At 45.0% G+C, this 26,117-nt stretch overlaps 1 protein-coding gene across 5 annotated transcripts in view; it reads right to left on the bottom strand.

Annotated features, from left to right (window-relative positions):
* Positions 1 to 22,667, bottom strand: part of ACSL5 (acyl-CoA synthetase long chain family member 5) — a 43,901-nt gene extending 21,234 nt beyond the window's left edge. The window contains exons 1-3 of one of the 5 annotated variants that reach the window (XM_037496511.2): positions 22,638 to 22,667; positions 6,220 to 6,404; positions 3,202 to 3,310 (exon numbers count right to left, since the gene is read on the bottom strand). In XM_037496511.2, coding sequence (XP_037352408.1) covers positions 3,202 to 3,310; positions 6,220 to 6,375 — 265 coding nt within the window. In that variant the 5' untranslated portion in view covers positions 6,376 to 6,404; positions 22,638 to 22,667. Of the gene's footprint in view, positions 1 to 3,201; positions 3,311 to 6,219; positions 6,405 to 6,542; positions 6,652 to 7,504; positions 7,541 to 7,927; positions 8,050 to 20,453; positions 20,703 to 22,637 lie in introns of those variants that run through there. The other 4 variants (XM_037496510.2, XM_037496507.2, XM_037496509.2 and 1 more) reach the window with 4 other exon arrangements.
* Between the last annotated feature and the right edge of the window lie 3,450 nt (positions 22,668 to 26,117).

A 26,117-nucleotide genomic window follows, 5' to 3' on the forward strand; every position in this document is an offset into this window, starting at 1 on the left:
AAAAGGAAGCGTTAAGAGAGAGGGTTACTAGGAATTTAGAGGTAAATAAGTGAACTTCCAGACAACGTGATTGAGCAAAAAGGAAAGAAAGCAGGAAAGAGATAGTAGCCACCCTGATTTTAGAGATATAAAAAATGAACAAGGAAACTGTTCAGAGGAAATGTTAGTAATTTTCCTTCTTGCTGAAACAGCTGCATGAAAGCTCAAGATGTCAAGTCTCAGACTCACTTTCTTGTGAGTCCTACTCTGCTGGATCTTCACCCGCTGCTCCAACCACTGCTCTATCTGGGCTTGTTTCTGCTAACACCGCTCACCAGCGATCGCTACCATGATGCAATGCTTATCCCATGCTCTGCACATTAGCTCATTTGTTCTTCCAAACCATTGTGACCGCCACGGAACTAAGGATCATGAAGGACAGGGACAGCTTCTTCAAGCTCCATTAGTAAAAGGTTGAGCCATGAATATGGAAAAACCACACTGCATCTTCCTTATCACTTTCCTATTGGAAAAATGCCAGTAGAGACTCATGGTCAAGGAATAAGTCAAATAATTGCCCCAATGGGGCACCCATGAATCTCATTAAACTTTGCCCTAATCAGCTTCAGCCTGATTAGTCAAAGCACTGACAAGTAACAGCCTGGCCTTTGATTAAAATTTCTTCAACTCAGATCTCCTGTTCGAAGGTGTGGCCATCAAAGAAGTCACCCATTAACAGCGTCTCAGCAAAACTGCTGCCCTAATCTGAGCAGAGTGGAAGTTTTGGTAAAGACTCTGATGTTTAGGTTTCACTATCTGGAATTCTCGTTCAGTGAAACAAGGTGGAGCTAGGGCGTGATTCTGAGAATCACCCACAGCTGATTCTCAGCATTGACGATCTGCTGGTTAGTTTAAAAGTTTATGTAAGGGCTGATGTAGTCAATCCCAGATAGGACCGGAAGCATCATTTGTGGAAAGAGCCAGACCAGATTTCTCACACTTGCTTCCATGAGACGCCACCTTAACCTTATCTGTATAGTTCTTAGTATTGAAAAACATTTTTAAATGTAGTATCTTATATGATACATATCACATGCATGAATTCTAATCATGGTAACACAGGCTCACTGAAAAAAACTGAAACATAGAAAATCCCATATACTACTTTAAGTAGCCCAATAAGTAAGGAAACTAATGATTCATTGGTGGTAGGTGTTATTATTCACATGCAAGTCTAAATATGTGCTGATTTGGAGCTAGAAATACTAAGTATAGTCCCATTTGGAACCTTCTGATAAAACTTCCTTACAATAAATCTTTCATTGTCTGGAGGGAAAAAAGCACACCAGAATTGACCTAAAATAGACTATGTGATCAGATAGATTTTTAGTATCAGCGGCAACATTTTCTAGTTCTGCCATCACCAGAATATTCTTGAACATCTCAGTCTGTATAGGGTAAAGAAAATGTCAGGCTTTTCTGCCCTCCCGCCATCAGGATAGATGATGGATCCTTGTGGTCCTGAATGCATGCCTGATGGCGGGCACCTGGAGTAGGGTGTGGGCATAGGTAGATGGGATTCACCTGGGCTAAGACTGTGCTTTTAAGGGCGGCGTCACGGAGATGCCAGCAGAAGCCAAAAGAGAAACCAAAAGAGAAGCTGAGAAAGAAGTAGAGAACCCCGGAGGGCCCAGATAGAGTGAAGACTTGCTGGGGGCTGGGAGGCCTGCCAGCCTCCCGGCCCCCCAGCACTCCTGCCTGCTGTGTACCGGGTAAATCCCAATAAAAACCTGCAAAAACCATTGAGGACTCTGACTCCTCCTTTACCCGGTCTGCTGGATCAGAAAACCTGCTCAGTGTCCATTCCTGACCTTACAGTCTGTGTCCTCATTTTTGAAGATGAGAGTGACAATAGCTAATTCCTAAGGTTGAGGGAATATTAAATAGACAATGTATATGCAGTACCTAGTGCATAGTTAGCACACAACTGCTGCTGGCTACTGGATACTGTCATAGTCATTCTTTACAGGGAGAAGGGAAGGAAGAGGTAAGAAGTCACACAGACACTATCTAGACAGAAAAAAGAAAAATGATGTAGGGAGAGCTGTAAGTGAAATCGTTTTGAAAGGCAACTGTGTACCTAAAGCTGCTTTGATGATGCATGATAAATGATGAAAGTGGACATGTTCAAAATCAATCTACCAAAACCTCGTGGTGTTTCTAAGAAAGTGCAAAAAAAAATTGCCTTCTGTGATGCCTAGAGCAGCAGCATATGTGAGTAGGGTGGTACTGGGATCAAAGACAAGGTAAGAAGTCAGATAGCTTTAATGCTGATTCTGCATCCATAAATGCAGGGAATTGCATTTATAATAAGTGAGGAACTGATTCAGAGAGGCAAGGGGTCTTATACAAGGTCCCACAGCTGGTAATGGAAGAATTAGATTTCAAACCCAAGTCTGCCCTGTTTGTTTCTTTTTTCCTTTTTTTTTTTTTTTAAAGATTTATTTATTTATTCAAGAGCTGGGATACAGGGCAGAAACACGGGAGGGTAAGAAGATTCACCAGAGACAGAGCAGGGAGCAGAACAGGCAGATGGACCAAAGACACTGCTGAAGGGAGCAATGGGCGAGACATGACAGGCCTGCCCCTCCATGTGGGTATCTCCCTGGCTGACCAGGAATTGAACCTGCACTGCTGAGGCTGCGGACAGCTTCACAGAGCTGTGCTTAACCCACTGCGCCACTGGGGAGGCCCTGCCCTGTTTGTTTCTACTACCCATCCTGATACTGTACTAATGTTCATTCTACTTTGTAGGTTGTGATTCAACTAGGACCATCACATTTAAACAGCTGGGGTTTTATTTATTTTTTTAAAGATTATTTATTTATACAAGCACTGGGTACAGTCAGAAGCGCGGGAGGGTGAGAGAATTCACCAGAGCCAGAGCGGGGAGCAGAGCAGGCAGAAGGACCGAGGTACACTGCTGAGGGGAGCAGCGGGCGGCAGGAGAGGTCTGCGCGCCATGTGGGACCCTCGCCAGCGGCTGGGGATCGAACCGGTGCTGCAGAGACTCTGGGCAGCTTCACAACCCAGCGGTCAACCGCTGTGCCACTGGGGAGGCCCCAGCTGGGGGTTTAGAAGGGAGACAGGGAAGAGGAGAAACGGAACAAGACCCTGCCTTGATCTTCCTACAGGCGAGAAAGGCTAGACCGTCAAGCTTACCAGATACATTAAGTCCTCTTTGGAAGATTTCATACACTGTCTTGGCATCTGAGTAGTAGTAACTTAGTAGGTCATTGTTCTTCTGGTGAGCACCCCTCCTTGCTCCTCCCTAAGACACAAGATCAAGTTTAGGTCAAGCGTGAGCCTCTCCACATTCCTTCCAAGCCCTTATGGATTGCAGAAAACATATATGCTAACCCATTGAGATCACTAGTCAGTCAATCAGATTTTTAAATCTCAAAACAGTAACTATACATCACAGAAATTTTGGAAAATGTAGACATATATAGAAGTCTTCAGGAAAATGTGATCCATAATCCAACCATCTAGAAACTGTCATAGTGTGTTTTCAGCATATCTCCCCCAACCCCCTACCCCAAGAATACACACACACATACACACACACCACTTAAACATGCAGGAGAGGTAATAGTATACCTTTAAATAATTAAAAAAATTGTTTCAAGTTTCAACATCTATCAAAATGTACTATGTTCCAGGCCCTGCAAATATTGTACATGCAAAAGGGGCTCGGACAAAATTGTTGCCATGAGTACCTTGTAAACTAGTTTTTGGAGTAGGGATAAGGTGAGAAGAGCTATGACAGTATGCTGTAGATGACGTGATAAAATAACTCATTTTAGGAATAAATGAAGCAATCATTTCTGTATTGAATAGAAAGGCTACAGAGAAGTGATATTTCAACAGAGACTTTGAAGGTAAGCAAGTATTTACCAAAAAAGACATGATTTGGTAGAAGGGAGGAAAAAGAAGAAAAATCCAGAGTGAAGGAATAGACTTAATAAAGTCATAAAGACAAGAAAATACCTCTAGAATCTGGTGGGCAGCTAGAGAACAGGGTATTTGAGATGCAGGGAGCAGCGAGGGATGTGACTAGAAATGTCAGCTGGAAATGTAGGACCAGACCCTGAGGTGGATCCTGGAGCTACGGCAGGAACCAGAGGTGTGGTCCAACCTCAGCAAAGTCTAAAGAAGAATATGCATCAATTAAACAAGCATTCAAAAATGTAGATTACTGTGAAAATGAGTAGTATAAAAGTACAGTGTGACACATGAGGCAATAGCAAGAGATCTGACTTGGTGAAGAGAATTAAGACATCTCACATTAAATCAAGGTATCAAAAAACTGCTCCTTATCTACCAAAGGAAGATAGGGTCTTGCTGTTCATTTACAAAGATGAAGTGAGGAAGGAGAAGAATGAAAGATGATTCAGACTCAACTTTAGGCAAAGAGATAAGAAAAGATGAATTTAACAGAGAGCAGGAGGGAAAACTGGAAAGGGTGTGTGTGTGTGTGTGTGTGTGTGTGTGTGTGTGCATATGTGCACATGCACACAGAGAAAAGATATGCAACAAAGTTACTTGTTGAGCTTGGGTACTTGAAGGTCACTGAGGTGGATTGGAACTTAGAAGGTCAGATTTGGGGATCTGAGCCTTTAGGTACAAGTCACAGGAGGGGAAGGGTTTTCTTAGCTGTGAGGAGTTAGAGCAAGGAATAACAAACTATGATCTGGGGTCAAGTCTGACCTGCTTTTATAAATAAAGTTTTATTGGAAGAGGCACGCTCATTCATTTACATGTTGTCTAGTGCTTTCATGCTACAACAGTAAAACTGAGTTAGTTGCAACAGAGCCTATGAGCTTGCAAAGTCCAAACTATTTACTGTCTGTTTCTTACAGGATATATTTGCTAACCCCTGCTTTGGCAGAATCAAGGGATGGTGAGAATGAAACTCTAGGAAGAGGGGGGGAAAGAACTCTAAGTGACAAAGAAAGACTGTCTTAGAATTAGGAAGAAATCTCAGTGAAGACTATCAAGAGAGGCAAAGGAGGACTTTTAAGAAAGAAGTCTCAGGTCATTTGAGAGGAAAACTGAAGGGAGCAGTCACTGAATTTAAAAGGTAGAATATGAATGACCCATAGAAGTTTGGAGGAAATAATAAAATGTCAGGTCTTGTGGGCTGAAGATCAGAAATGGAAATCACAACAGACTACTTTTCAAGAACTCTGGTGGAAAAAGGAATGATCGAAGGGAAAAAGTAGCCTGAAGCAGAGGGATCAGATAGGAAGATGCCAATGAAGAAAATGAACATGTGAACATACCAAAATATAGGGGGTGGGGAGAGTGTAGGTACCTTGGAGTAAGCAGAGGAAAGATCATAAAAAAAGAATGCAAGGAGTTATCCTGCAAAGGACAGGAATGCTTTTTTTCTCTGAAAAAGGTTGACAATGAGAACTGATAGAGAATATTCCTAGAGCTTCCCCTTTGCCCAGAGATCTAAGAAGCTGAGGGATGTACCAAAAGTAAGGAATTGAGAGGGGAAAGCCTAGTTCAACTTTTAGCATTTTTAAGAATGAATATTAACAGAAAGCTGAATTTTAATACCAGGAAATCACTTCTTTACTATTCTCAGACACCAGGCATCCTGATGAAAATGTTCTCTCACCCATAAAATACTGACTCAGTCATCTAGATCATATGACAGCAAACTTTTGTTAAAGTCTAGATAGTAAATACTTTGGACTCTCTGAACACAATTTGTCTCCCCCCCTTTTTTTTTATACATTCCTTTAAACACACCATCCCTTGTGGTGGGAGATTTATGGGAACTACACCTGAGCAGAGAAACTAATATTGTACAAAAATGAACAACAATGTAAGAAAACTAACAACCAAACAAATAAATACACCATCCTTACTAGTTGCACACACACACACACACACACACAAAGGTATCTTTCGCCCACCAGGGTTTACCAACCCCTGACCTAGATCGCTGGTATCATAAGACCTAGCTGTGGTTTCATTTTTTAACAAAGAAAAATGTTCTGTTAATAGAAGTTTAAATTTGTAGATTTTCTTTTGATTGGGAATGTAAAAAGCTTACTTTCCCATGCATGCTACAGCCACCACCCCTCCATGAGGTATCCCAAGTTCTTGAAAGACAATTTGTGTTCGATCAAGGTTAACACACTAAAAAGGTGATGGGCAAGTTACCTCGATTCCCACTGACTGGTTGTTCAGATCAATGACAGGAAAGACTGGTGGAGGTCTGTTGATGAGCCACAGGAAGATGGAAACTCCCACGACGAGCAGGCAGATCAGTGCCGGTGTTGGAAGTGGGGAAAACAAGAAGTTAAAGATAAAAAGCATCTTTGTGAATAGCAGCAGGAAATTCAGATCTTTAAAAAAAAAAAGGAAAAAGAAAGTTAGAGGAAATGGCTATATTTTTACTCAACAGTTCTGCTTACAAAAGGACACACACACATACATGCACACGCACATGCACATGCACACGCACACATCTTCTGGCTTCTAACCCTCCAAATAGCCAAGGTGGGATCTCTTCAGCATCAGAACATCTTCCACTGTTGACCTTAGCCGTGTTGAAAATAATAGAACGAATTCCCCACCCTTGTCCCTTAACTGTCTTAACTGTCCTTAACTGTTACTTAACTGTCCCCCCCAAAGAGGACAGGATCAAAGGGAACAGGTTAATCATTTCCCCAATAGACAATTTGGAGAAGCACTGCCCTTTGGTTTGTGACCCACAAAGCCAAAGCCCTCTGGAGCCAACATAAGCTGCCAGTCAGAGGAGGGCGCTCTGGAGAGCTGCCCCTGCCTAGGGTACCCGGTCAGGAAGGACTCTTCCGGCTGGATTTCCTGAGTAGAAACCAAACTAAAGAGGAAATCTCTGGTGAGGTGACACCACAGATTTAGAAATAAAGCATTCTGCAGAGAGAATGTTTCCTGCCAGCCGGAAGTGGCTTGCTTTTTTGCTTTATTTTTTGAAGCATCAGGGTTTTAGTGCTCAACAGCATCACATCTTTGAGGTCCAATGCCCTCTCCTCTGGGGTGCACAGAGGAACCATTTTTAATGGACAGGAATTTAGGCGCATGGGAAGGGAGCTGGAGATGGATTCCGCACGTGCAACAGGTAAGCATTAAAGATTTCCGCCAGGGAGAGAGCTCAAAGAACTGAAAGCAACCAAGACATTTCTCCCCACCCCAATTACTTATAGTTTCCAGCCAAGTTCAGTTTCAGACTCTAGTAGTATTTGGGCAGGTCCAAGGAACTTAACTCTTGCTGAAGCCACCTCTTCCCACCCCCACTTCCCCACTGAGAGTAGTAACAGCAGCAGGCAGGTGAGCCCTGACCTCCAGGCACTGGGTGGGCTTGTTTGTATGGATCACCTAATTGAACCTAACCAGTGACCCCAAGTAGCACTGAGCAGATAAGAAGCTTCTTAGGGTCAAAAGTGACTTGTCCCAATCCACTCACCTTTTCCCCCTACTGCTTGTCCTTTCAACATCACCAAAGCCACAACTCACTTTTTCCTTACAGAGGTTAGCCACAGATTCGAGGAGAGAAATCTGGCACGTTCCAGGTGACAGCAGGGGAAGGTCAGAATTTCTGTTTTTCAGAGTAGAGTTAACGGCAATGTCCTACGGAACCACATCTCCGAGAGGAGGCCAAATAGTCTCAGTCAAAATCAAGAGAGCAAAGCAAGTCCAATAAATCTTAATCAGATCAAGATTATGGTTGCCATTAGAGTTTTGGGACTCTGGCACTAGCTGGCATCTGGAACAGACCATTCCACCGTAACAAAGGATTCTACAAACCCTAGGAATTTTATGTGGATGGGAATAGTCACAAGAAAGCCTAAGCACTCTCATCATATTTCTCCCCGTGACTGGTTACTACCTGACTTTGGAGTAGTCCCTTTCCATTTTATGGAGGAAAGCGGAATTTCCCAAGACTGGGGTGAAAGCCCACCATCCCTTGGTTCCTTCCACATTGTGTTTAGAGTAAGAAAAAGGAGACAAAGCACAAACAAAAGCGAGGCCTCACAGGTGCTAGGTTACTTAACAGCACTGCGCTATTGTTACTATTGTGACCACTTGCCAGAGTTCTGGGGGCAGGTAGGGGGTGGAATCCAGCCTCACCTGAACTTGTATGCTGAAGTGGCACTCCAGCGAGCCAAAAGTGTTCAAGAGCCAGCCACACAGGACCCTGGTCTCAGGCCAGCCACCCCAACCCAGGCAGGAAAGGGGGTTGCTCCAGGGAAAATTGTGAAATTGACAGAGCAGGCAGAGGTGCCAAAGGGAGGAGAGGCCTGCTGCGTGACCCCTCCCCTCAGCCTGGGACACTGCCACCCATCTGGTAGGATTTTTTGACCTGGGGTTTTTCCCTCTATCCTCCTCCCATCCTCGAATTGAGAGCTGGCATCTGGAATCATCTCCAAGGGGGATACCAAGGTGGGAGGGGGCAGCTATGAGAGTACATGGTGGCGCTGAGGACTGTGGACCTCTTCATATAGGAAGGTAGATTTACATTTTAATAGAAGGTTTTGCAAACAATGTCTTCAAAAGCGGTGAAATTTAGACCTTGCAGAATGGGGGAAAAGGAGAGCCAGTAACTCAGTAGCTGGCAGGAGGGAGGAGAGGGAGGTTAAGGAGGTGAAAGAGAGGGTTAGGGGGACCTCCCTGGTGGTGCAGGTGTTGGGTGCAGCGCTGTGAAACTGTTCGCAGCCTCTGCAATGGGGGTTCGATCCCGGCCGGCTGCGGAGCTACCCACATGGCACCGCAGATCCCGGCACGGCTGCTCCCCTCAGCAGTGTATTTCAGTCAGTCTGCCTTCTGTTCCCCACTCTGTCTCTGGTGAATCCTCTCACCCTCCTGCACATCTGGCCTGTACCCTGGTTTTTGTATAAATAAATAAATCTTAAAAAAAAAGAGAGAGGGTCAGGGCTGGGGGCAGGGGAAGGGGAGGCTAGGGAGGGAGATAGGGAGAGAATTCACAGTTGGTCTAAAAGCAGCACCTGCCAAACCCCAGCTGATTGTCACCATGTAGTAATGTGAGCCCAGACGGCCATTTCCCTCCAGAAAATCTAGAATACTGGATTTCTATGAAATCTCAACTTGAGCTATTGGCTTCAGCACTAGAGTCTGGCATGTGAAAAACAAAACACACCTGGTTTACCCAGGACACGGTAGGCCAATTCTTCAGCACTTCTAGTCACAGAGTCCAGAAGTGGGAGATTTACAAATGCCAAGAGCATTTACTATATTCACAATGTTGTACAACCATTACCTTTCATCACCCCCTAAAGGAAACCACATAACTATTAAGAAGTCACTCCCCATATACCTTCCCCCAATCCCATGCAACCACTAATTTAATTTCTATTTCCATGTATATACCAATTCTGAATATTTCATATAAATGAAATCCTATATAATAAGTACTTCATTCCTGCTTACGGCTGAATAATATTCCATTGGATGGCTAGATCACATTGGGGTGATCCATTCATCTGTTGATAGATGTTTGGGCTGCCACCACCATTTGCCTATGGTGAACATGCTATGAGCATTAGTATACATGTTTTGTTTGAATACCTGATTTTAAGTCTATATATCTGGGAGTGAAATTGCTGGGTTATACGGTAACTTTACATTTAATTTTTTGTGAGGAAGCACTAAACTTTTTCCAAAAATGACTGCATCATCTCTATATCCTCAGTAACATTTGTTATTTAAAAAAATAATAACCATCTTAGTAGGTATGAAATGGCATCTCATTGTGAGTTTCAGTTACATTTCCTTAATGACTACTAATGTTGCACATCTTTTTATGTGCTAGTTGTTCATTTGTAGTTCTTTTGTGAAGAAATGTCTATTTCAGTTCTTTGTCTTTTAAAAATGGCTTGTCTCTTATTTGTTGAGTTGTAAGAGTGTTTACATATTTTGGATATTAGAATCTCATCATACAAAGGGTTCACAAATATTTTTTTCCAATCTGTTAGGCTGTCTTTTCTTTATCTTGATTGTCTCCTTTCTAATGTACAAATATATTTTTAAAGTTAAGATGTGAGCACTAAAGAGGACTAGCAACCACATCATATCATTCTTTGAAATTTGAATGGGAGGAATTGAGGCCTGAGAAGATGCAGACCTTTGGGTTACACTAGTAACAGACTAAGCAGCTTTGGTTACCATTCTAACCTTTAGAATCTGTTAGAACTTCCAGATGTCCTTAAATAAGCAAGGCAGAAAGTTGCCATCTCTCATCATGTGCCCTATATGAATCATATTATAATTCTGATTTGGTCAATACACAGAACCTCCTCAAGGAGTTGTAAGTTGACATTTCTAATTCTATGTCATTTCTTTTTTTTTTTTTTGAAGATTTATTTATTTATGCATACAAGAACTGGGGTACAGGCCGGAGGTGTGGGGGTTGAGAGGATTCACCAGAGACAGAGTGGGGAACAGAACAGGCAGATTACTGAAATACACTGCTGAGGGGAGCAGCGGTCGAGTTAGGAGAGATCTGCTGCGCCATGGGGGTTGCGCCCTGGCCGGCTGGGGATCAAACTTATATTGCAGAGGCTGCGGATTGCTTCAAAGTGCTGTGCTCAACCCCTTCCGCCACCAGGGAGGCCTCAATTCTATGTGATATCCTATTGGGAAAGGATGGGACCAGGAGAAGTGCAATAGTGGTAACCAAAAGAGGAATAGCTGTGTTATACAGTGTCAGGGGTTCTGGGTCCTGGTCATCTACAATTGACTGGGTATTCTCGGATCGATGATTTGGCAAGGAATTGGGTTAGGACTGGTAGATAGTTTAAAAGAATATATTTATTTATAGCACACAATAAAAGTATCGCTGAGGATTAGTCTGCTCCTTTAGGCTTGGAGGAATATACAGGATGGACCTCACAGAATGAAGTGGGCAGAGAGTCTAGTCTAGAAATAATTCTGTTAACCCTGGGTTTCTGGAATTCAAGGGACAAAAAGGCAAATTATCTTTTCTTTTAGGCCTGAAGAACTAATTATTTTCCAAGCAATAATGAGATAAAAATTGCATCTGTAAGCTTTTTTAAAAAACCCAACCCTTCCTCATAGAAGGTGTCACACTCATTTGGACTTAATTGGTTTCCCAGTTCTCTTGCAAGCACAGGATCATTCTGCAGTGATAGAAAGCTCATTAAAAGGGAGATGAGAGTTCTCAAGTTCTTCACCCAATTAGCTAACACAGTCTTCTATCTTGCATTTCGTACTCTCTCCTAGAGACTTTGTCACAGGACTTCACAACTCATAATAACTCCATAGGGACCTGTGTAATACTTAATAGGTTGTATATGAAAGTTTTGCTTTCTTGGTTGGGCTTTTTAAATTGCCATCCCATCCTCCATGATCATTTTCCCTAAATTCCAAATACTCAACCAGGAGGCCTCTACCTTAGTCCTTAACTGCAAGGTCAATATTTCTAGACAAATTCCAAAAGTAATGGCAAAAGCTCCACAGCATATTGCAAACCAATAGTTTTATGAGCGTGCCTGGAAGGATCTGATCTTTTCCTTCATATGTGATGAATGTGGGCCTCCCTGGTGGCGCAAGTGGTCAAGCACAGCATTGTGCAGCTATCCGCAGCCTCTGCAGCACTAGTTTGAGCCCCGACCAGCCAGGGAGCTACCCACATGGCCCATCAGACCTCTCCTGTCTCGCCCGCTGCTCCCCTCAGCAGTATCTTTCAGTCAGTCTGTCTGTTCTGTTCCCCACTTTGTCTCTGGTGAATCCTCTCACCACCTTGCACCTCTGGCCTGTACCCCAGCTCTTGTATGCATAAATAAATAAATAAATCTTTAAAAAAATATGTGATGAATGTGAACCAAATATATGTCCTATTACAAGATCTTTCACCCAAGGTAAGGGATTTCATTTTCTTACATTTATTTGCTCTTCTGCATCAAAGGTAGTTTTCCTCTAGGAAATCAGATAACACTATTTGAAACAATGATGCTATTTTACAAAAGTAAACATTCAGAGAAAAGCCTGATGTGGAAAAGCATCATTTCCCAAAGAGTGAATCTCAGTGACCCCTGTTATCTAAGGGGTATCTAAGGTCTTTGACTCAAAGACCAAAAGTGTTATATCCCAGATAAAACTATATGCGTTATATCTGAGGTTTAAAAAAAAAATCATATTTCCCAGTTAAAAAAAAAAAAGCAGCTGGGAGGGAAAACCTAAAATCTATTCTAAGGTAATAAGAGGCAATAAGAAACCACGAGACAATTCCATGGTTCAATACCATGAGTAAGCTGACTAATTACCAAATCTGCAGCCACAAAGCTACGAGCTTTCCATTTCTTCTTGCAAATAACTGATTTGCAAAGAATGGAAAAGTTGTCATTCATAACAGTGTATGTAAGAATAAATGTGTCAAATTTATATTAAGAAAGTAGATCTGAGTGACATAAATCTTGAAAAATGGAGACACACCTAAATAGTCAAGGGGTTCTATCTCCCTAAATGTATCTAATCTAATTTAAAGCAGCCCTAATCAAGGCCAGCAAGATCTGCTTGTGAGCCAAAAAACTGAACTCTAAAATTGACCCAGAAAAATAAAACAAAAACATAAATTTTTTGAAAAATAACAAATTGGGTGGATGGCAGAAAGTTAAGCATTACCAAATTTGCTTACTATAGAGGTAGAGGAGTTTTTATTTGGTCACGGAGAGACAAACCTATGTAATAAAACAATCCTGAAATATTCATGGTGGATGTATTATCACATGCTAAATTGCATTTCAGAATTAGATTTTTTTTTTTTACCTACAATAAATGTGTTGAGACAATTGGCTAACCAGTCAGAGAGAACCCAGGTCTAAGCTGGTTATTGCCTTACACCTACAACTAGTGCAAGATGGACCAATGTCTCAAGTATAAAATAGTGAAAACCATGAGAATAGTTGGGGATCAAAGTATGAGAGAGCTTTTTAAAAATGATTTAGGCAGAGGGAAGATTCAAGACAGACACCTAAACCTATAAATGAAACCTAGAAGCTATAAATGAAACTGTTGGCTAGTTTGATAACATAAAATTTAAAAAAAAATTGCACAGCAGAAAAGGCACCAAAGACAAAGTCAAAGATAAACTGGAAAAAGTATCAAATATGCCAGACAGGGAAAGAGTTCATAGTCCTCACAGGGAATGCTTCGATGTCAACAAACAACAATATAGGACCCAATCAAACAAAGTTCATAGCCAAACAAATAGTTTACTTAAAATTCAGAAAAGGCATTTGACTTTGCTTATGGTTTAAAAAAAATGCAAAATCAAATAAAATACCTTTTCCCACCCATTAGATTAGTGATGATGAAACAGTGCACCATATGCTTTGAATTATGAAAATATAAGCTTGGTAGAGTCTCCTAAGAGATGCGCCTATTGCCTTCAACCAGAATTTAAACTGTGTGCCCTTTGGCCCAAACATGCACTTTATCCTGCAGGGAGATATTTGTCTGATAAAGGACATCCCCAGTCTCCGTGTGAAGTGCCAGCTAAGAATGTGACTGAGTCACTCTGCTTGGGTTCAAAACCTGCTTGGTCAACTTCTTTGATGACCTCTGTGTGGCTTCTCATCTGTAAATGGCAGTGACATCTCTCTCATGAGGCTGTCACCGTGATTGCAGGACGACATATCCATGTAAATTGCTTAGAACAATGCCTGGCCATTAGCTCTCATGTTCCTCATCATTAAAACACAAGGTTGTTTATAATCACAAAGGCCAGGAAGCCTTCCTTCATGGAAGAGTGACCAGCACACAAGAGTACGCGCACACAGAGGCTCCAGGCAGAAGGAAGCAGGTGTTCAATTCCCGGGATAGAGAGAGCTCTGCTATCCATTTCCAAGTAGAACCTGTTGGATGAGGAGTAGGCTTCTCCCCAGTGGCGCAGGGGTTAAGTGTCAGCACTATGAAGCACTATGGAGCCTCTGCAGCACGAGCTCCATCCCCGGCCAGGGAGGTGACTCACATGGCCCAGCAGACCTCTCCTGTCTGACCCTTTGCTCCCCTCAGCAGTGGATTTCAATCCACCTGTTCTTTTCCCCACTCTGTCGCTGGTGAATGCTCTCACCCCCCCCTCTACACACCACTAGCTTGTACCCCAGTTCTTGTATAAAAGAATTTAAAGAAAAAAAGGAATGATTCTCCAGAAAGTTTTGATTATTCAATCATTTAGTCAAAAGAAATTTAAGATATTGATTATATATTGGGCATCCTTCCAGGAATCTGGAGAAACTGGGTTACAGCTCTGAAAACCCTTTCCTGCTGGGCTGCATTTTATTGGGGAGTTTGACAACAGATCTGAATGGCTAGATAGTATGATGGAGTGAAAAACACAGACTAGGAAAAGAGCGTTTGGGGCACAGCAGGAGGCTGAGTTTTAATGAAGGAAGTTAGACTAGGGCTTGCATGGAAGTGACCGTTTGAGAATGGGGATGGTTCATCTGCAATATGTCTGCTTTTGTTCTAAAAACAAAACCCAAAATGAACGGTTCCTTATTATCCCACCTCCAATCCGGGTGTACGGTTTATGGTGTTTCACATGAAAACAGCCCTCACTTTGTTTCCGTAGGGGCAGGTCTCCCACCACCTGGACACAGGTCTTTTCCAGTGCTCTCTGCAATCAATACCTCTCATCTGCTGCGTAAACTAGTCTGCACAGCAGCTCTGGGGGTGGAAACATTTTTCATTCAATTATTTAGCACAAGAAATCAGAGCAAAGGTAAAGGTTGAGTCATGGGGCCAAAGGAGTCTTTCAACATTGATTGCAAGGAGCTGAGAAGAGAGGCTGGTGTAAGAACCTGACCTATGAGCTTGCAGATAACTTCCGAGCCACTCACCAGTGCTCTCCGGGTGCTCAAGCCACCACGTCGCATTCACTTTCTCCACCAAGCAGGGCCATGTCACCAGAAACAGGTGGCTCTGCTGACCTGGGAGCCTGGCACTAGGTGTGCTTGGAAGCACAGGTTCCAGGATGTGTCCCCAGGCAGAATGGAAAAGGCCCTGTTATCACGTCCACAGGGACAAGCAGAGCAGGGAGACAGCTTTACCAAAGAGGAGCCTGGCAACCCCCAGAGGGGAGCTGATAGTCATTTCCCCACTGTGCAAAGGTTCTGAGTGTTTAAATAATTAAAAACAGGAAAGTGACATTATTCCCCCACATGGCCATCTTTTTAGATCAATTTCCAGGCTGTCTCCAATTGGCAAGGCGGCAGGCAGAGAAAGGCAAGGGCTTGACTTGGGACAGGTTCCAAGCCCACAAACAACACACTGTAAATAAACCATCGGTGATCTTTGGCATGGGAACAGCTCCAGGAACTGGAGCTACAGAGGGTTGAGAGAGGTGGTGCAGGATCAGTTCTTTTCTCAAAGCCACACCTCAGCAGGTGACTCCATGGACAAGTTGGGCTGTGAGTAATCCCAGGCATTGGCCCTTCAGACATTTGGATCCCACTGCAGTCAGCATGAAGACTGGAGGCAGTGGAGACCCACCAAGATTCAGTGAGTCACCTTCTGCCTTCATTTACCATTAGCCCAGTTTCAGAGAAATCTGACTAGGGAGGGGATCTGTACAAGGAAACAGGTGGCAGCGTTCAATCCTGCCATGGCCCTGTGTGCTCACGCTGAGGGTAGCAGGTTGCCCACGCTCCCTGAGAAAGGCCATGGCAATGGCAGTGCTAAGCAGCCAGGCTGAACTTGACCTGTGCCTGATGCATCGGAACAGTCAATCTCCTATTCTGTGCCAGGTGGGGTGTTCAGCGTGGGGAAAGTAGAGTTCATGCTCTCACAGGGCATAAAGATGATTCCCTAGGCAGTCACAATAATTTGAGGCAAATATTCTCTGGAATGTAGAACCCAAGCTTTGGGAGCACCAGGTAGAGTGGAGAACTTTGTGAGTGGCAAGAGACAGGGTGACCCTCTGCACTGATTTACTTATACATTTACTTATATTTACCTTTGATAAGGCAAAGATCTTTGCCCTACTGTGCCATATGCAATGCTTAAAATGCTTAAAAAGATGTGGTTACTGAAACAATCTTAATAAATGAGTGGATAAAGAAGGTATAATATAAGTACAAAATGGATATTCAGTTAAAAAAAGAGAACAATTTTGCCATTTGCAGCAAAATGGAAGGAACTGGTGGGTATTATACAAAGCTAAGTAAGCCAGAGGGATAAAAATATTGTCTGTTTTCACTGACACATGCATTATAAGGGAACAAAGCAGATGAAAGGACAAAACAAAAATAAATCTGTGGCCATTGACAATAGAACTGAGGTTGCCAAATGGAAGAGCATGGCAGTGAAAGCAAGGGTAGAGCAAATCTAATGGGTGGCGGTGCATGTTTTGTTTAAATACACACACACACACACACAATTTATTAGAGAATAAAATCCATTTTAATGGTGATAAAAAGAAGACATAGCCCTTTGGGGATGTCTGGGTCTATCGAATGCTAAAACCTCTTAGAGAATGACTCGATGTGTGGGACAAGCTAATGGGTTTGATGAAGAGAAAGGTTGGCATAGACTGGAGAGACTGAAGCTGTATAGTGCATTTGACACTCAAGGATGTATCACCCTTGATCCCCTGGATTTATTGACAATAGTCTCATATTCAATCAAGGGTGATAACTCCACCAAGCCAACAGCTAGTGAGACTCCAACTATGACCTTCACCAGGATCACTGTCGCCAAACTTTTCTCAACTGTTTTCTGCATCTCGCCATCTACCTTTCCCATGGGACCAGCCATCATCTCAGGATGGATGAATCTAAGTGAAAGGGCGAAAGAGAATACCCAGATATGGGGTGATAGACACCAATATGGGACAAATGGCTAAAGATACCAATATGGGACAAATGTGACATTTGGAGTGGAGAGTGATGAAGAGACTACTTCTATTTCTGATAGAAGCAGGAGACCATCTTTAGTCAAAATGTGGGAAAAGAAAAATCCTCCAAGAAGGCGGAATGAGACTGGGTTTGGTGTAGATATTGGACCACTGAGGTCATTTCAGCCCACATCAGTGAGCTTTTGAGGGTCCAGCCTTGACCAGTTGACTTGAATGGTATTCCACAGGACAATCTTTGTTATGTCAAATCACAAGAGCCTCTTAACTCTATGAAGAGAGCAGAGGATGGCTGCTGAGTCATTCGTAGATGTATGACAAACAGCACAAATCCCACTGGAGCTCAGGCTGACATGGCCAACCTTGATCTTCTGCGGTGCTTCCAAGAAATCACAGTCCAACAGGGAGCCCTTGTCTCCATGAACACCCCAAAAGTATCCCAAGACTGTTGCTGACCAAGTGAATTATGAGAGATCTGAGGTTTAAAGTCCACTGTGTATGATAAGAGAACCTGTAAAATGATAGACTGGACAAAGTGCTAGTCCCCCATCACCCATGCCAGCACACAAAGGGGGTGATGCAAGATCTTGTGAAAGAGGCCTATCTGCCTGGGCCCTCTGCAGAATCAGCCCTCACACCATCCGTCTTGTCTGACCAGATTCAAAGTACAAACAGCAAGCTTTATTGCCAATGGTCTCATTCTCAGGGGAGAATTTCAAGGTCATTGTCTTTCCAGGTGTCAGAACCAGCCTTCTCCACGTATCAGATGTGTGGCCCTGGGGCCAGTTAATGCCATGAACATTAGTTTCTCTCAATTGCACACACAAAGGGGCAGTAATAACCCTATTCAGAGGGGATACTGTGAGCTGACCTTCTAGAATACTGTCAGGTGCATGAGAAGGTAGTTCTCTATAAATGCTAGGTCCCATTCTCTCATCCACTTGCTTCGATTTCCAACTTCTTGTCAACAACAGATGTTCTAGTTTGAGATGTGCCCAAAGAGAAGTTGGTCATGGGCTTTGGGCTATAATTGCCCTGCTCTTACGTGCAAAGGTCTTAACAACTCATTTCGAAGTAAACAGAGAAGTTCTAGTTGGAGAGGGCATGGGCCACTTCTGGGTGTTGACCCAGCCATCTCCCCACATCCCACCCTAAGACCAGAGATCTGCTACCAGCACTCCCAGAGAGGGTTGAGACGTGGGCTGGTCACAGCAGTGCGAGGGCCACCTGACATCCTTCCAAACTCAAACACTTCTGTATTTACTCAAACAACACGAGCTGAGAGTCTGGGAAGCATCAGGCCCTGTGCCAGAGAGAGGTGCAAGGAGAGTCCATTTCTGATCTCAGGGCACACAGGGCAGAGGCAGACCTAGACACATCACAGCAGAACGTGGAAGAGCCAGTGGTGGCCAACCTCGGGCTGCTGGGGTCATGGCACCACTTGATGGAGGTGCCAGACATGGGGTTGCCTCAGGATGTACCCCACAGGTGGGTCAGGGCACTTGCCTGGACATGGGAGCATTTTTTTTTAAGGTGCAACTTACATAACATTAAACAAAGCATTTTAGAAAGGAGGATTGAGAGCATTTAGTATGTTCACAGCATCACGTGACCAGCACACCTCTGTCTGATTCCAAAAAGCTTTCTTCACATTCAAAGGAATCCCGGTACCCCTTAAGTCACTAGTCCCCATTCCTTTCTCTTCCGAACCGCTCACAACCACCAGTTTGCTTCCTGTCTCATGGATTTGAGATGGGGGTGTTTCCAACAGAGAAATTTCTTCCAGTTTTTAATTCTTGGGCCTGTGCACTGGAGTCCAGAACTAAGTGCTGTTTACCTTTGGGACTAAATGATACAGAGTTCAAATTCTAGCTCCAGTTTCTCTTTAGTGTGTCCAGTTTATTTCTAAGCCTCGTTTTCCCCAGCTATGACACTAAGTACTTACTTCATAGGACTACAGAAGATCAAGAAATAAAAGCCTCCTCAAACAGCTAGGCTGGTGCCCCCCATAGGAAATACTCAATGACTGGGAGCTGTAACACTGGCAGTTCTAGAAAAACGTCTAGCTGAAAGCATCTAGCAAATCATGGACTTAGTACCTGCCCACATTATCAGGAAAATCTTTTTACAAACAAAATTCTCTAGGAAATCTGAAGGCAGGGAGCCTGGATTTAGGATCAGACTGAGTGAATGTGCCTTCAGTCCCACTTTGACAACTGACTGTTCTGTGATCTTGGGAAAGCGGCTTCACCACTCTGAGCCTTCTCCCTCAATCATTCAATGGTGAAAGCAGCCACCTGTAGGGCTGTCTTGTTAAGGGTAAGGGTGCCCACCATTAGCTGGTGCTCACTTGCTTTCATCTTCCCTTTCTCCATTTGATCCCTCCCTCTTCCTGACCCCCAGCCTTGCTGTGGCATCCACATCCCAAGGGCAATATTTGCACTTAGGCACTCAGTGACTCACGAAGACTGTGGGTCTCTGCCTGCAGAGGCCAGGTATAGACTGAGAGAGAAGAATACGTTAGGTCAGGATTCAGTGAAAAGTCTGGCTGGTAATGTTTATAAAAAATTCTAATTTGGAATGTGTTTATCTGTGGTATGTCTGCCTTGCAGCATCCCACCTACACCTTATCATGTGCCATCCGCTTTACCTGGCCCAGTACCTGCTTATTCTACAAGCATTTGTGACTCTGGCTTTATTTAGGTGTTTGTTCCTTTTGCTGTGCCAAGCAGAGCAAAGCCTGCAAGAATGTATAGCATGGCTGTTCCTAGGTTATGCCGGCAGGTGGAGGGGACACCACAGAGTAACCCCCATGCTGGAATACGGGGGTCAAGAAAAACCATGTGGTCCTTAAAAAACAAAGCAAACACTAAGCTGATCTTTTATTTTCTAAATGGAATGATTTTAGAGACTACCACTGAGAGAAAATGCCAGTCACCAACAGTTTGTGCCTGTAGATGCCATCCTACTTTTCAAATCCTCAGAAAGGTGGATACCTACAGAAGGGGCCGAGTCCCTGCCTAAAGCCCACTGCTAGAAACCTGTCTAAAGTCAACCTATGGCCTCGGCCCTTAAAGCAGCTCCAAGTTTATTCAGAACCCACACCAGCAGTCGCTCATCAGCCGGCTGCTCCCCAGGAAGGAGTTGTAGTCCACGGAGACCCCCAGCCCACCTCAGGGAGCAGCGGCGCCACGTGTGCAGGTCCACATAAAACAAGGCCTTTTGTGGGTTTCCTCTCCTAAAGACTCAGAAGAAAGAAAGTCCCACCCAGGCCCCGCATTTCCCTTTTTGCTCACCCCTCCGGATAAGGAAGGTTTAATTAAAGGATCCCTTAGATACCCAGGAGGGAGGCGAGAGAGACAGAGGAGAGCAGCGCCGGCTGAATGTGCAGCTGGGACACTTGGAGCTCCGGGTTTGCCAAAGCTGAGGTCAGGGGTCAGGTGTCCCCCCCAACCCCGACCCTGCCTGTGCCTCATGCTCACGGGGCTCCTCGCTAACCACCACCCTCCAGAAGCTCCCTTACCCTGAATGGGGGCCGCATCTCTTGTTGTTTCCAACAAATGGGTTTCTGGGTCCCAGTTCTTCCGGCACACGTGCCCGAGCCCCTCAGTCCTCACCCCCAGTTTGTCCCAGGATGGGGTGGCTTCAGCACATCCATGAAGGCAACAGCCTTGGCTGAGTCCCTGGCTGTGTCCTGGCTGAGCCACCCCCGTCAGGACATGGCTCGGCTTTTTAACGTGCTCGGGGACTTCACTTCCTGGTTTTTCTTTCACAACTGAAAGTGGAAGCACTCTGGCCAGGAGGCGAAAGCCGCCAAATTCTCCCGGGCTGCTGTGCAAAGCCTCATCCAGCCCAGCCCCCTGGGACGGCGGCAAAACCAGCTGCAGCCACACCAGCCTCCCTTTTCTCCTGTCTGACAACCTCCAACCTAAGACAAAACTCCAAACTAAGATGACCCGAGGGGCCCTTCTCAGACCACGGGGGCAGGGAGGCGACCCTGCTGCTCCCTGCTGGGTTCCCAGGACAGGAGAATCCAGCCACGGGGCATCCCAAGGCCAAGTGGCACTGCTGCCAGCTAAGCCTGGCAGGGCTCACCAGCCCGCACGTGTCACCCTCGGCTCCCGCAGCCCCTTTCTCCTGCCTCGGTCCCTGAAGCCACGCAGCTGCATCAACACGGCGAGCACATCAGGAGTCACAGGGACAGGGGCTGTCCTGTTTCCTGTGACATATCAGCGTTTCATCTTTCATATTTCAAAATTGCAATTACAAATGTATTCTGCTTCCTCCCTTGCCTGCCACAGTAAAACTCAGCAATTTTTAAACCACAGAAACACCCGAGCACGTGTGCCATTAGCTGTCACATTGTTCTGCCTCTGGATAATTTCTGGAAAACTCCCCAGCACACGGCTGCAATAGTAGACAAAGCAGATCACTTCTTGGTATTTCACTAAAATTCTTTGGGATGCACATCTTTGGGATGGAAATTCTTTGGGATGCCTCTGGAAGGCAGTGACAATGAGTTCTCCTACCCCCTACCCCACCCCCACCACCTCACAGACACCCAGAGTGAAGCCACACTTTCCCCAGCCTTGGTTCCTTTGGGAAGCTCAGTGAGCTCAGCAGGACCCCCTCTTTACATGGACACTCTTTATATCGTCCTAAAAGCCCAGAGCTAAAAAGCCAGGAGGAGCTGAGCCACCATCTAGAGAACAGAAGAACCCACCCTCAGCCTCACAGGGGGGAGAACGCTGAAGCCCAGGAAGCCGAGGCAGCACTCCAGGCTCATCTTCTGGGCCACGGCAGAGGAATACAGCAGGCGCTCAGCTCCCCCAGAGGCAGAGGATGACAGAAGAGCTGTCAGGTCTCAGCTACTTCGTGTCACTGGGCTCTCTGCTGGGTGCCGGTGTCTTTGACCAACCAGATTGAAGAGCTTGGGCCAGGAAGATAAGAGCCTTTCTTTCTTTAAACTGGTTTCCTCCAAGATTGAATGCTCAGGTTCAGAAGGGCCTGTGTCCTTCTAAAATCCTAGCAGGGCTGTGTAGGATGGACACCCGAAGCTTTGACGGAGTAATGGAAGGTGTTGGCGACCCACAGGAATTCTGCACTGCTGCGGCAGGCTGTAGTGACAGGCTGATCCCCGCTCAAATCTTAGCCATACCACCCCCAGCTACGAAGCCCGGGCCACACAGAGTAACAACCAGACCACATTGCTCTTCTGTGCCATGGGAACAAGACCACCGGCCTAAGAGGTGGTGAGCCGAGAGGGGACGCATGTCCAACACCTGTAACCACCCCAGTATCCAAAGGAAAGCCTGCTCCTCCCTCCCCAATGGGGATCACCGCCATTAGCCAAACCCATACAGAGACTTCCATGGAAAATGACAGAGACCCACCTCCTGGCTTTGTCTACAGCCCAGAGAGGTTCTAAGTCTGTTTCAGTTGCATTTAGTAGAATTAACAACTTACTCTTGCAAGTTTATCTCCCTCCAGCATTCAGACAGGGTGATGTCTCCACCCCCTTCTAACTGATTTTTTTCTTTGCCTCCCACACGAGACAGCTGAGATTACTATGCAACCAAATTTTCATGTTGTAAAAGAGCCTTAGACTGAAAATAGGCACACGACCCACTTTGTTCCCCACAAACCTTCTCCGTCCTGCTCTCCCACAGACACACAGGCTGCAGAGCAGGGAGCGCCAGCAGCTTACCTCGGAAGATCTCTCCCTGCTGGGGCCAGGCAGCGTGCTCCTCTCAGGCAGCTGCCCTGCGTCCGCACTACTTTCAGGCAGCACCTCTGCTTTTTCCACAACTCCCGGGACGGGGCCACACCTGAAGCCGATGCGTACTGTCCGGAGAGTGGCCAGTGAGCTCCCTGGAACCTTTGAACCTGTCGCAATAGAGGTTCAAAGGTAGACGTTACCTGTTCAAATACTCTAGTAACCTCTGACAGTGAGAAGTGTAGAATTTGGCAAAAGGTTAAAACAGGAGATTGTTATGCAATGGATTTAAGAGGAAAAAAAAAAAAAAAAGACAGTGCTTAACTCAGAAAGGCTAACATTTAACAAAGTAAAATCTTTGATAAAACTCATACCTCAGGGGAAGTGGGTAGACAGGGCTTGGCATCTGCCTTTTAGGCAGAATCCTTGAGAGTGTGATAGGAAGAGACAGGGCTAGATAACAAGAGGAAAGAAATGCTCCTTGAATGTGATGTGAAAGAAAAATGAGAAGCCACTCGAATTGGCTCAAGCTATAATTTTAAGATTCAGAATAGCAGGAGTCTGAATTTAGAGATCAGCCTTCTTCTAGAAGGGACAAACCACCCCTCCAGAATTAGAATGTCTCCCAGACAACCAAATACGCCAAATCACTCTAGAATGTAGAGTCTAGACTGAGGGGTAAGCTGAGCTGAGTCTTTAGAATGCAGAGTCACGGACCCAGATTGCACCACCCACGACTTAGCCAGGTTCTTGAAGAGCAGCCTTGCTATTGCATCACCACCCAGCCTATCCTGCTCTCCCTTTCTATTTTGGAGTTACTAATCACCAGCCTCAATTGTAAAATCTTTAGGACTACAAGACATTACTAAAGGAAGATAGTGGAGACAAAAGAGACCCTGGAGATTGCATTTGATCCCTGTTTTACTGCTCAGGCCAACAAGGCCTCAGGTGAAAGAAATCACCAGGGTCACACAAGGAATTAGTCATCAAGGCAAGACCTGACCCAGGCTCACAGGCAGGTACTGCTGTACCTCTGCCCCATCCTGCTGTTTCATTGACGAGTGTTTATTGAACCACTACAGACTTCAAGACACTGGACAACTTCCTGTGTTCCAAGCCTGCAGAAATTCGTGGAAATGTTGTATTTGGTTTCTTCTTACTGTATCGTATTGGGCCATGCAGCCAATAGAAGATCAAAAGACAATACCACTTCCTGCTGGCTGGAGGAGGGGCTAGTGTATTAACAGAGAGTCTTATTAGGCAAGATTCTCCTCCAGGTCTCAGAGGCATTAACTCTTCAAGGTCATTTCTTGCTCCACTGCCCTAATCCTGTCTTAGTAGCTGATAGAAGAAGGTTTCTAAGAAGGGACTAAATAAAGATTCAGTGCAGTGGGAAGTAGGAGCATCAGCCCCTCGATGGAACTAGAGCTAAATCATCTTCAGGAATAACTCACTGACATCTTCTGATGCCACGCCGGCCAGAGAGCAAGATGCTCCAAGCCAGGGCTTCCCAAACTTAACCAGGGTCAGAATTTCCTGGAGAGATGTTCCAACACAGCCGGGTGGGCCCGTGCAGTGTCTCTGATTCAGTGGGCCAGGGTTAGGGCTTGAGATCTGCATTTCTAGCAGTTCCAGATGATACGGATGCTGCATCTGTGGACCCCACAGAAGGTGTGACTGCTCCAAGCAGCCCCCCCATCTTCAATGGGTCCAACTACAGAAATGCTGAAAGGGGCCATGTTTGGAGTTGACTTGGCTGTGATGGCTCCACAGTGGGGAGGACAACTCAACACAGAGTGGAGCTCACTCAGTGCCCTAGAAGAAAGGGATTACTCAAAACCAGTGGGTAAGACAAGTCCCAGGGTATTGCTTTGGCAATAGCAGGAGGTGTTGCCAATCACTGTTCCACTTCTCATTATGTGATTATGAATCACAGCCACACAGCATCCTATGTGAGTGTGGGTATGATGGGACATCACCTTACCCAACCACCTTAACTTTACCCAAAATCTCAAAAGGTGAAGCAGCAGCTAGGGTGAGGCATTGACTTAGTAGGAGAAGGAATTCCAGAACCCGGGTCTCCAGTGTCCCAGCAGGCTCTCCCATCTCTGGAGAGGCCATTGTTGCCTATGGAACCATTCTTGAAAGAAGGATGTGTCCGAGAGGGTCCTTTGCAATGCCCTACTTGTTCCTTCCCTCCCCACAGTCATATGCAATTCAAAAACAGAGGTTGGGCATCCCATAATGCCTAAAACGTACAGACCTCTGCTGTTTTAGGTCATCTATAGATGAGGTGCCAGGGGTATGCCAAGTTGGCTCCAAAGGCCTCAGTTCTGACCTTCTCACTCTGCTCTGTTCTGTGTACACACACCGGGGCCCAGAGGCCTCACATTTCATACACAGCAGTTCTAGCAGACCTGTGGCCCACACTCCAGAGTTGTGTAACACGGTCTGGAAACAAGAAGTCACCTTGGACGAGAAGTGCTGATAGCTCTTCAGAAGCAAAAATCAGGTTTTCCCTGTTTTTGAAAGCAGAGAAAGGCAGACCTTAAGGAGGCCAACATTACATAGCCCCGTGCGTTTTAAAAGCTGTTCCCAGCTTATTGAACACTTGCAGCTCTCTCTGGGAGAGGCACAAGTGGGGATAATAACTTCAGTGTCTTCACTGGCTCCTGGGAGCCTTAACATGCACGTCACTTGGCCCTCACAGTCAATCTGCCAGCTAGTTTAGGATTTGGACAGATGACAAAATGCAAGCTCAGAAAAGGTATATCCCTTTCCTTGTGTCCCATCACAATGATGGTGGTGGCCGGGCCCAGCAATAATACATTTTTAAAAATAGTTTCCAGCTCTTTTGCAAAACTGGGTGATTTCAGCTTGTCCCTCAAAGGGAGCACAGTTGGCTGCAAAGCAGATTTTAGAGCAAACTGTGGAGCAATTTTGGGGGGATGTTTCTAGGTTGCAGATGCTCCCAAACCTCATGAAGGCTTTCCAAAGGAAAGGAGATCTTCTTTGAATAAAACTTCTGCTCTCGGAATTCAGAAGGTCATCTGAAATCTTTGGCTCTCCTGCTTTACAATACTTCATTGGGTTCAAATCAAGGAATCTCTACACAATAATGCTCATTGTAAGCACTTGTGGGAAGGGCCCCCAAGAAAGATGGAGAGAAGAGATAGAGAAAGCACAAAATGTCTGGAGTAGCTGGGACACTGAGGCAGGGGAGCACTTACTTGGGAAGGATCTTGAGATCTTTGATCACTAATCCATGTCCTTAGAAGCCAGGCAACTACCAAGAAGAAAGAGCAGCAGAATTCTAGGGCTATATGCTGAAACTATTCATATGACTTTGTTTTTTAAAACTTTTCTCCTTTCTGAAGATTTTTATTTTTTTTTAAATCGAGGTAACCTTTGTTTACAACACTGTATATGATTTAGAGGTGTCAAATTGCATGTATGTTACCACACCACACC

Source organism: Talpa occidentalis, unplaced genomic scaffold, assembly GCF_014898055.3.
Source record: "Talpa occidentalis isolate TD23 unplaced genomic scaffold, MPIMG_talOcc4v2.1 talOcc4.8, whole genome shotgun sequence".
NCBI classification, from domain to species: domain Eukaryota; kingdom Metazoa; phylum Chordata; class Mammalia; order Eulipotyphla; family Talpidae; genus Talpa; species Talpa occidentalis.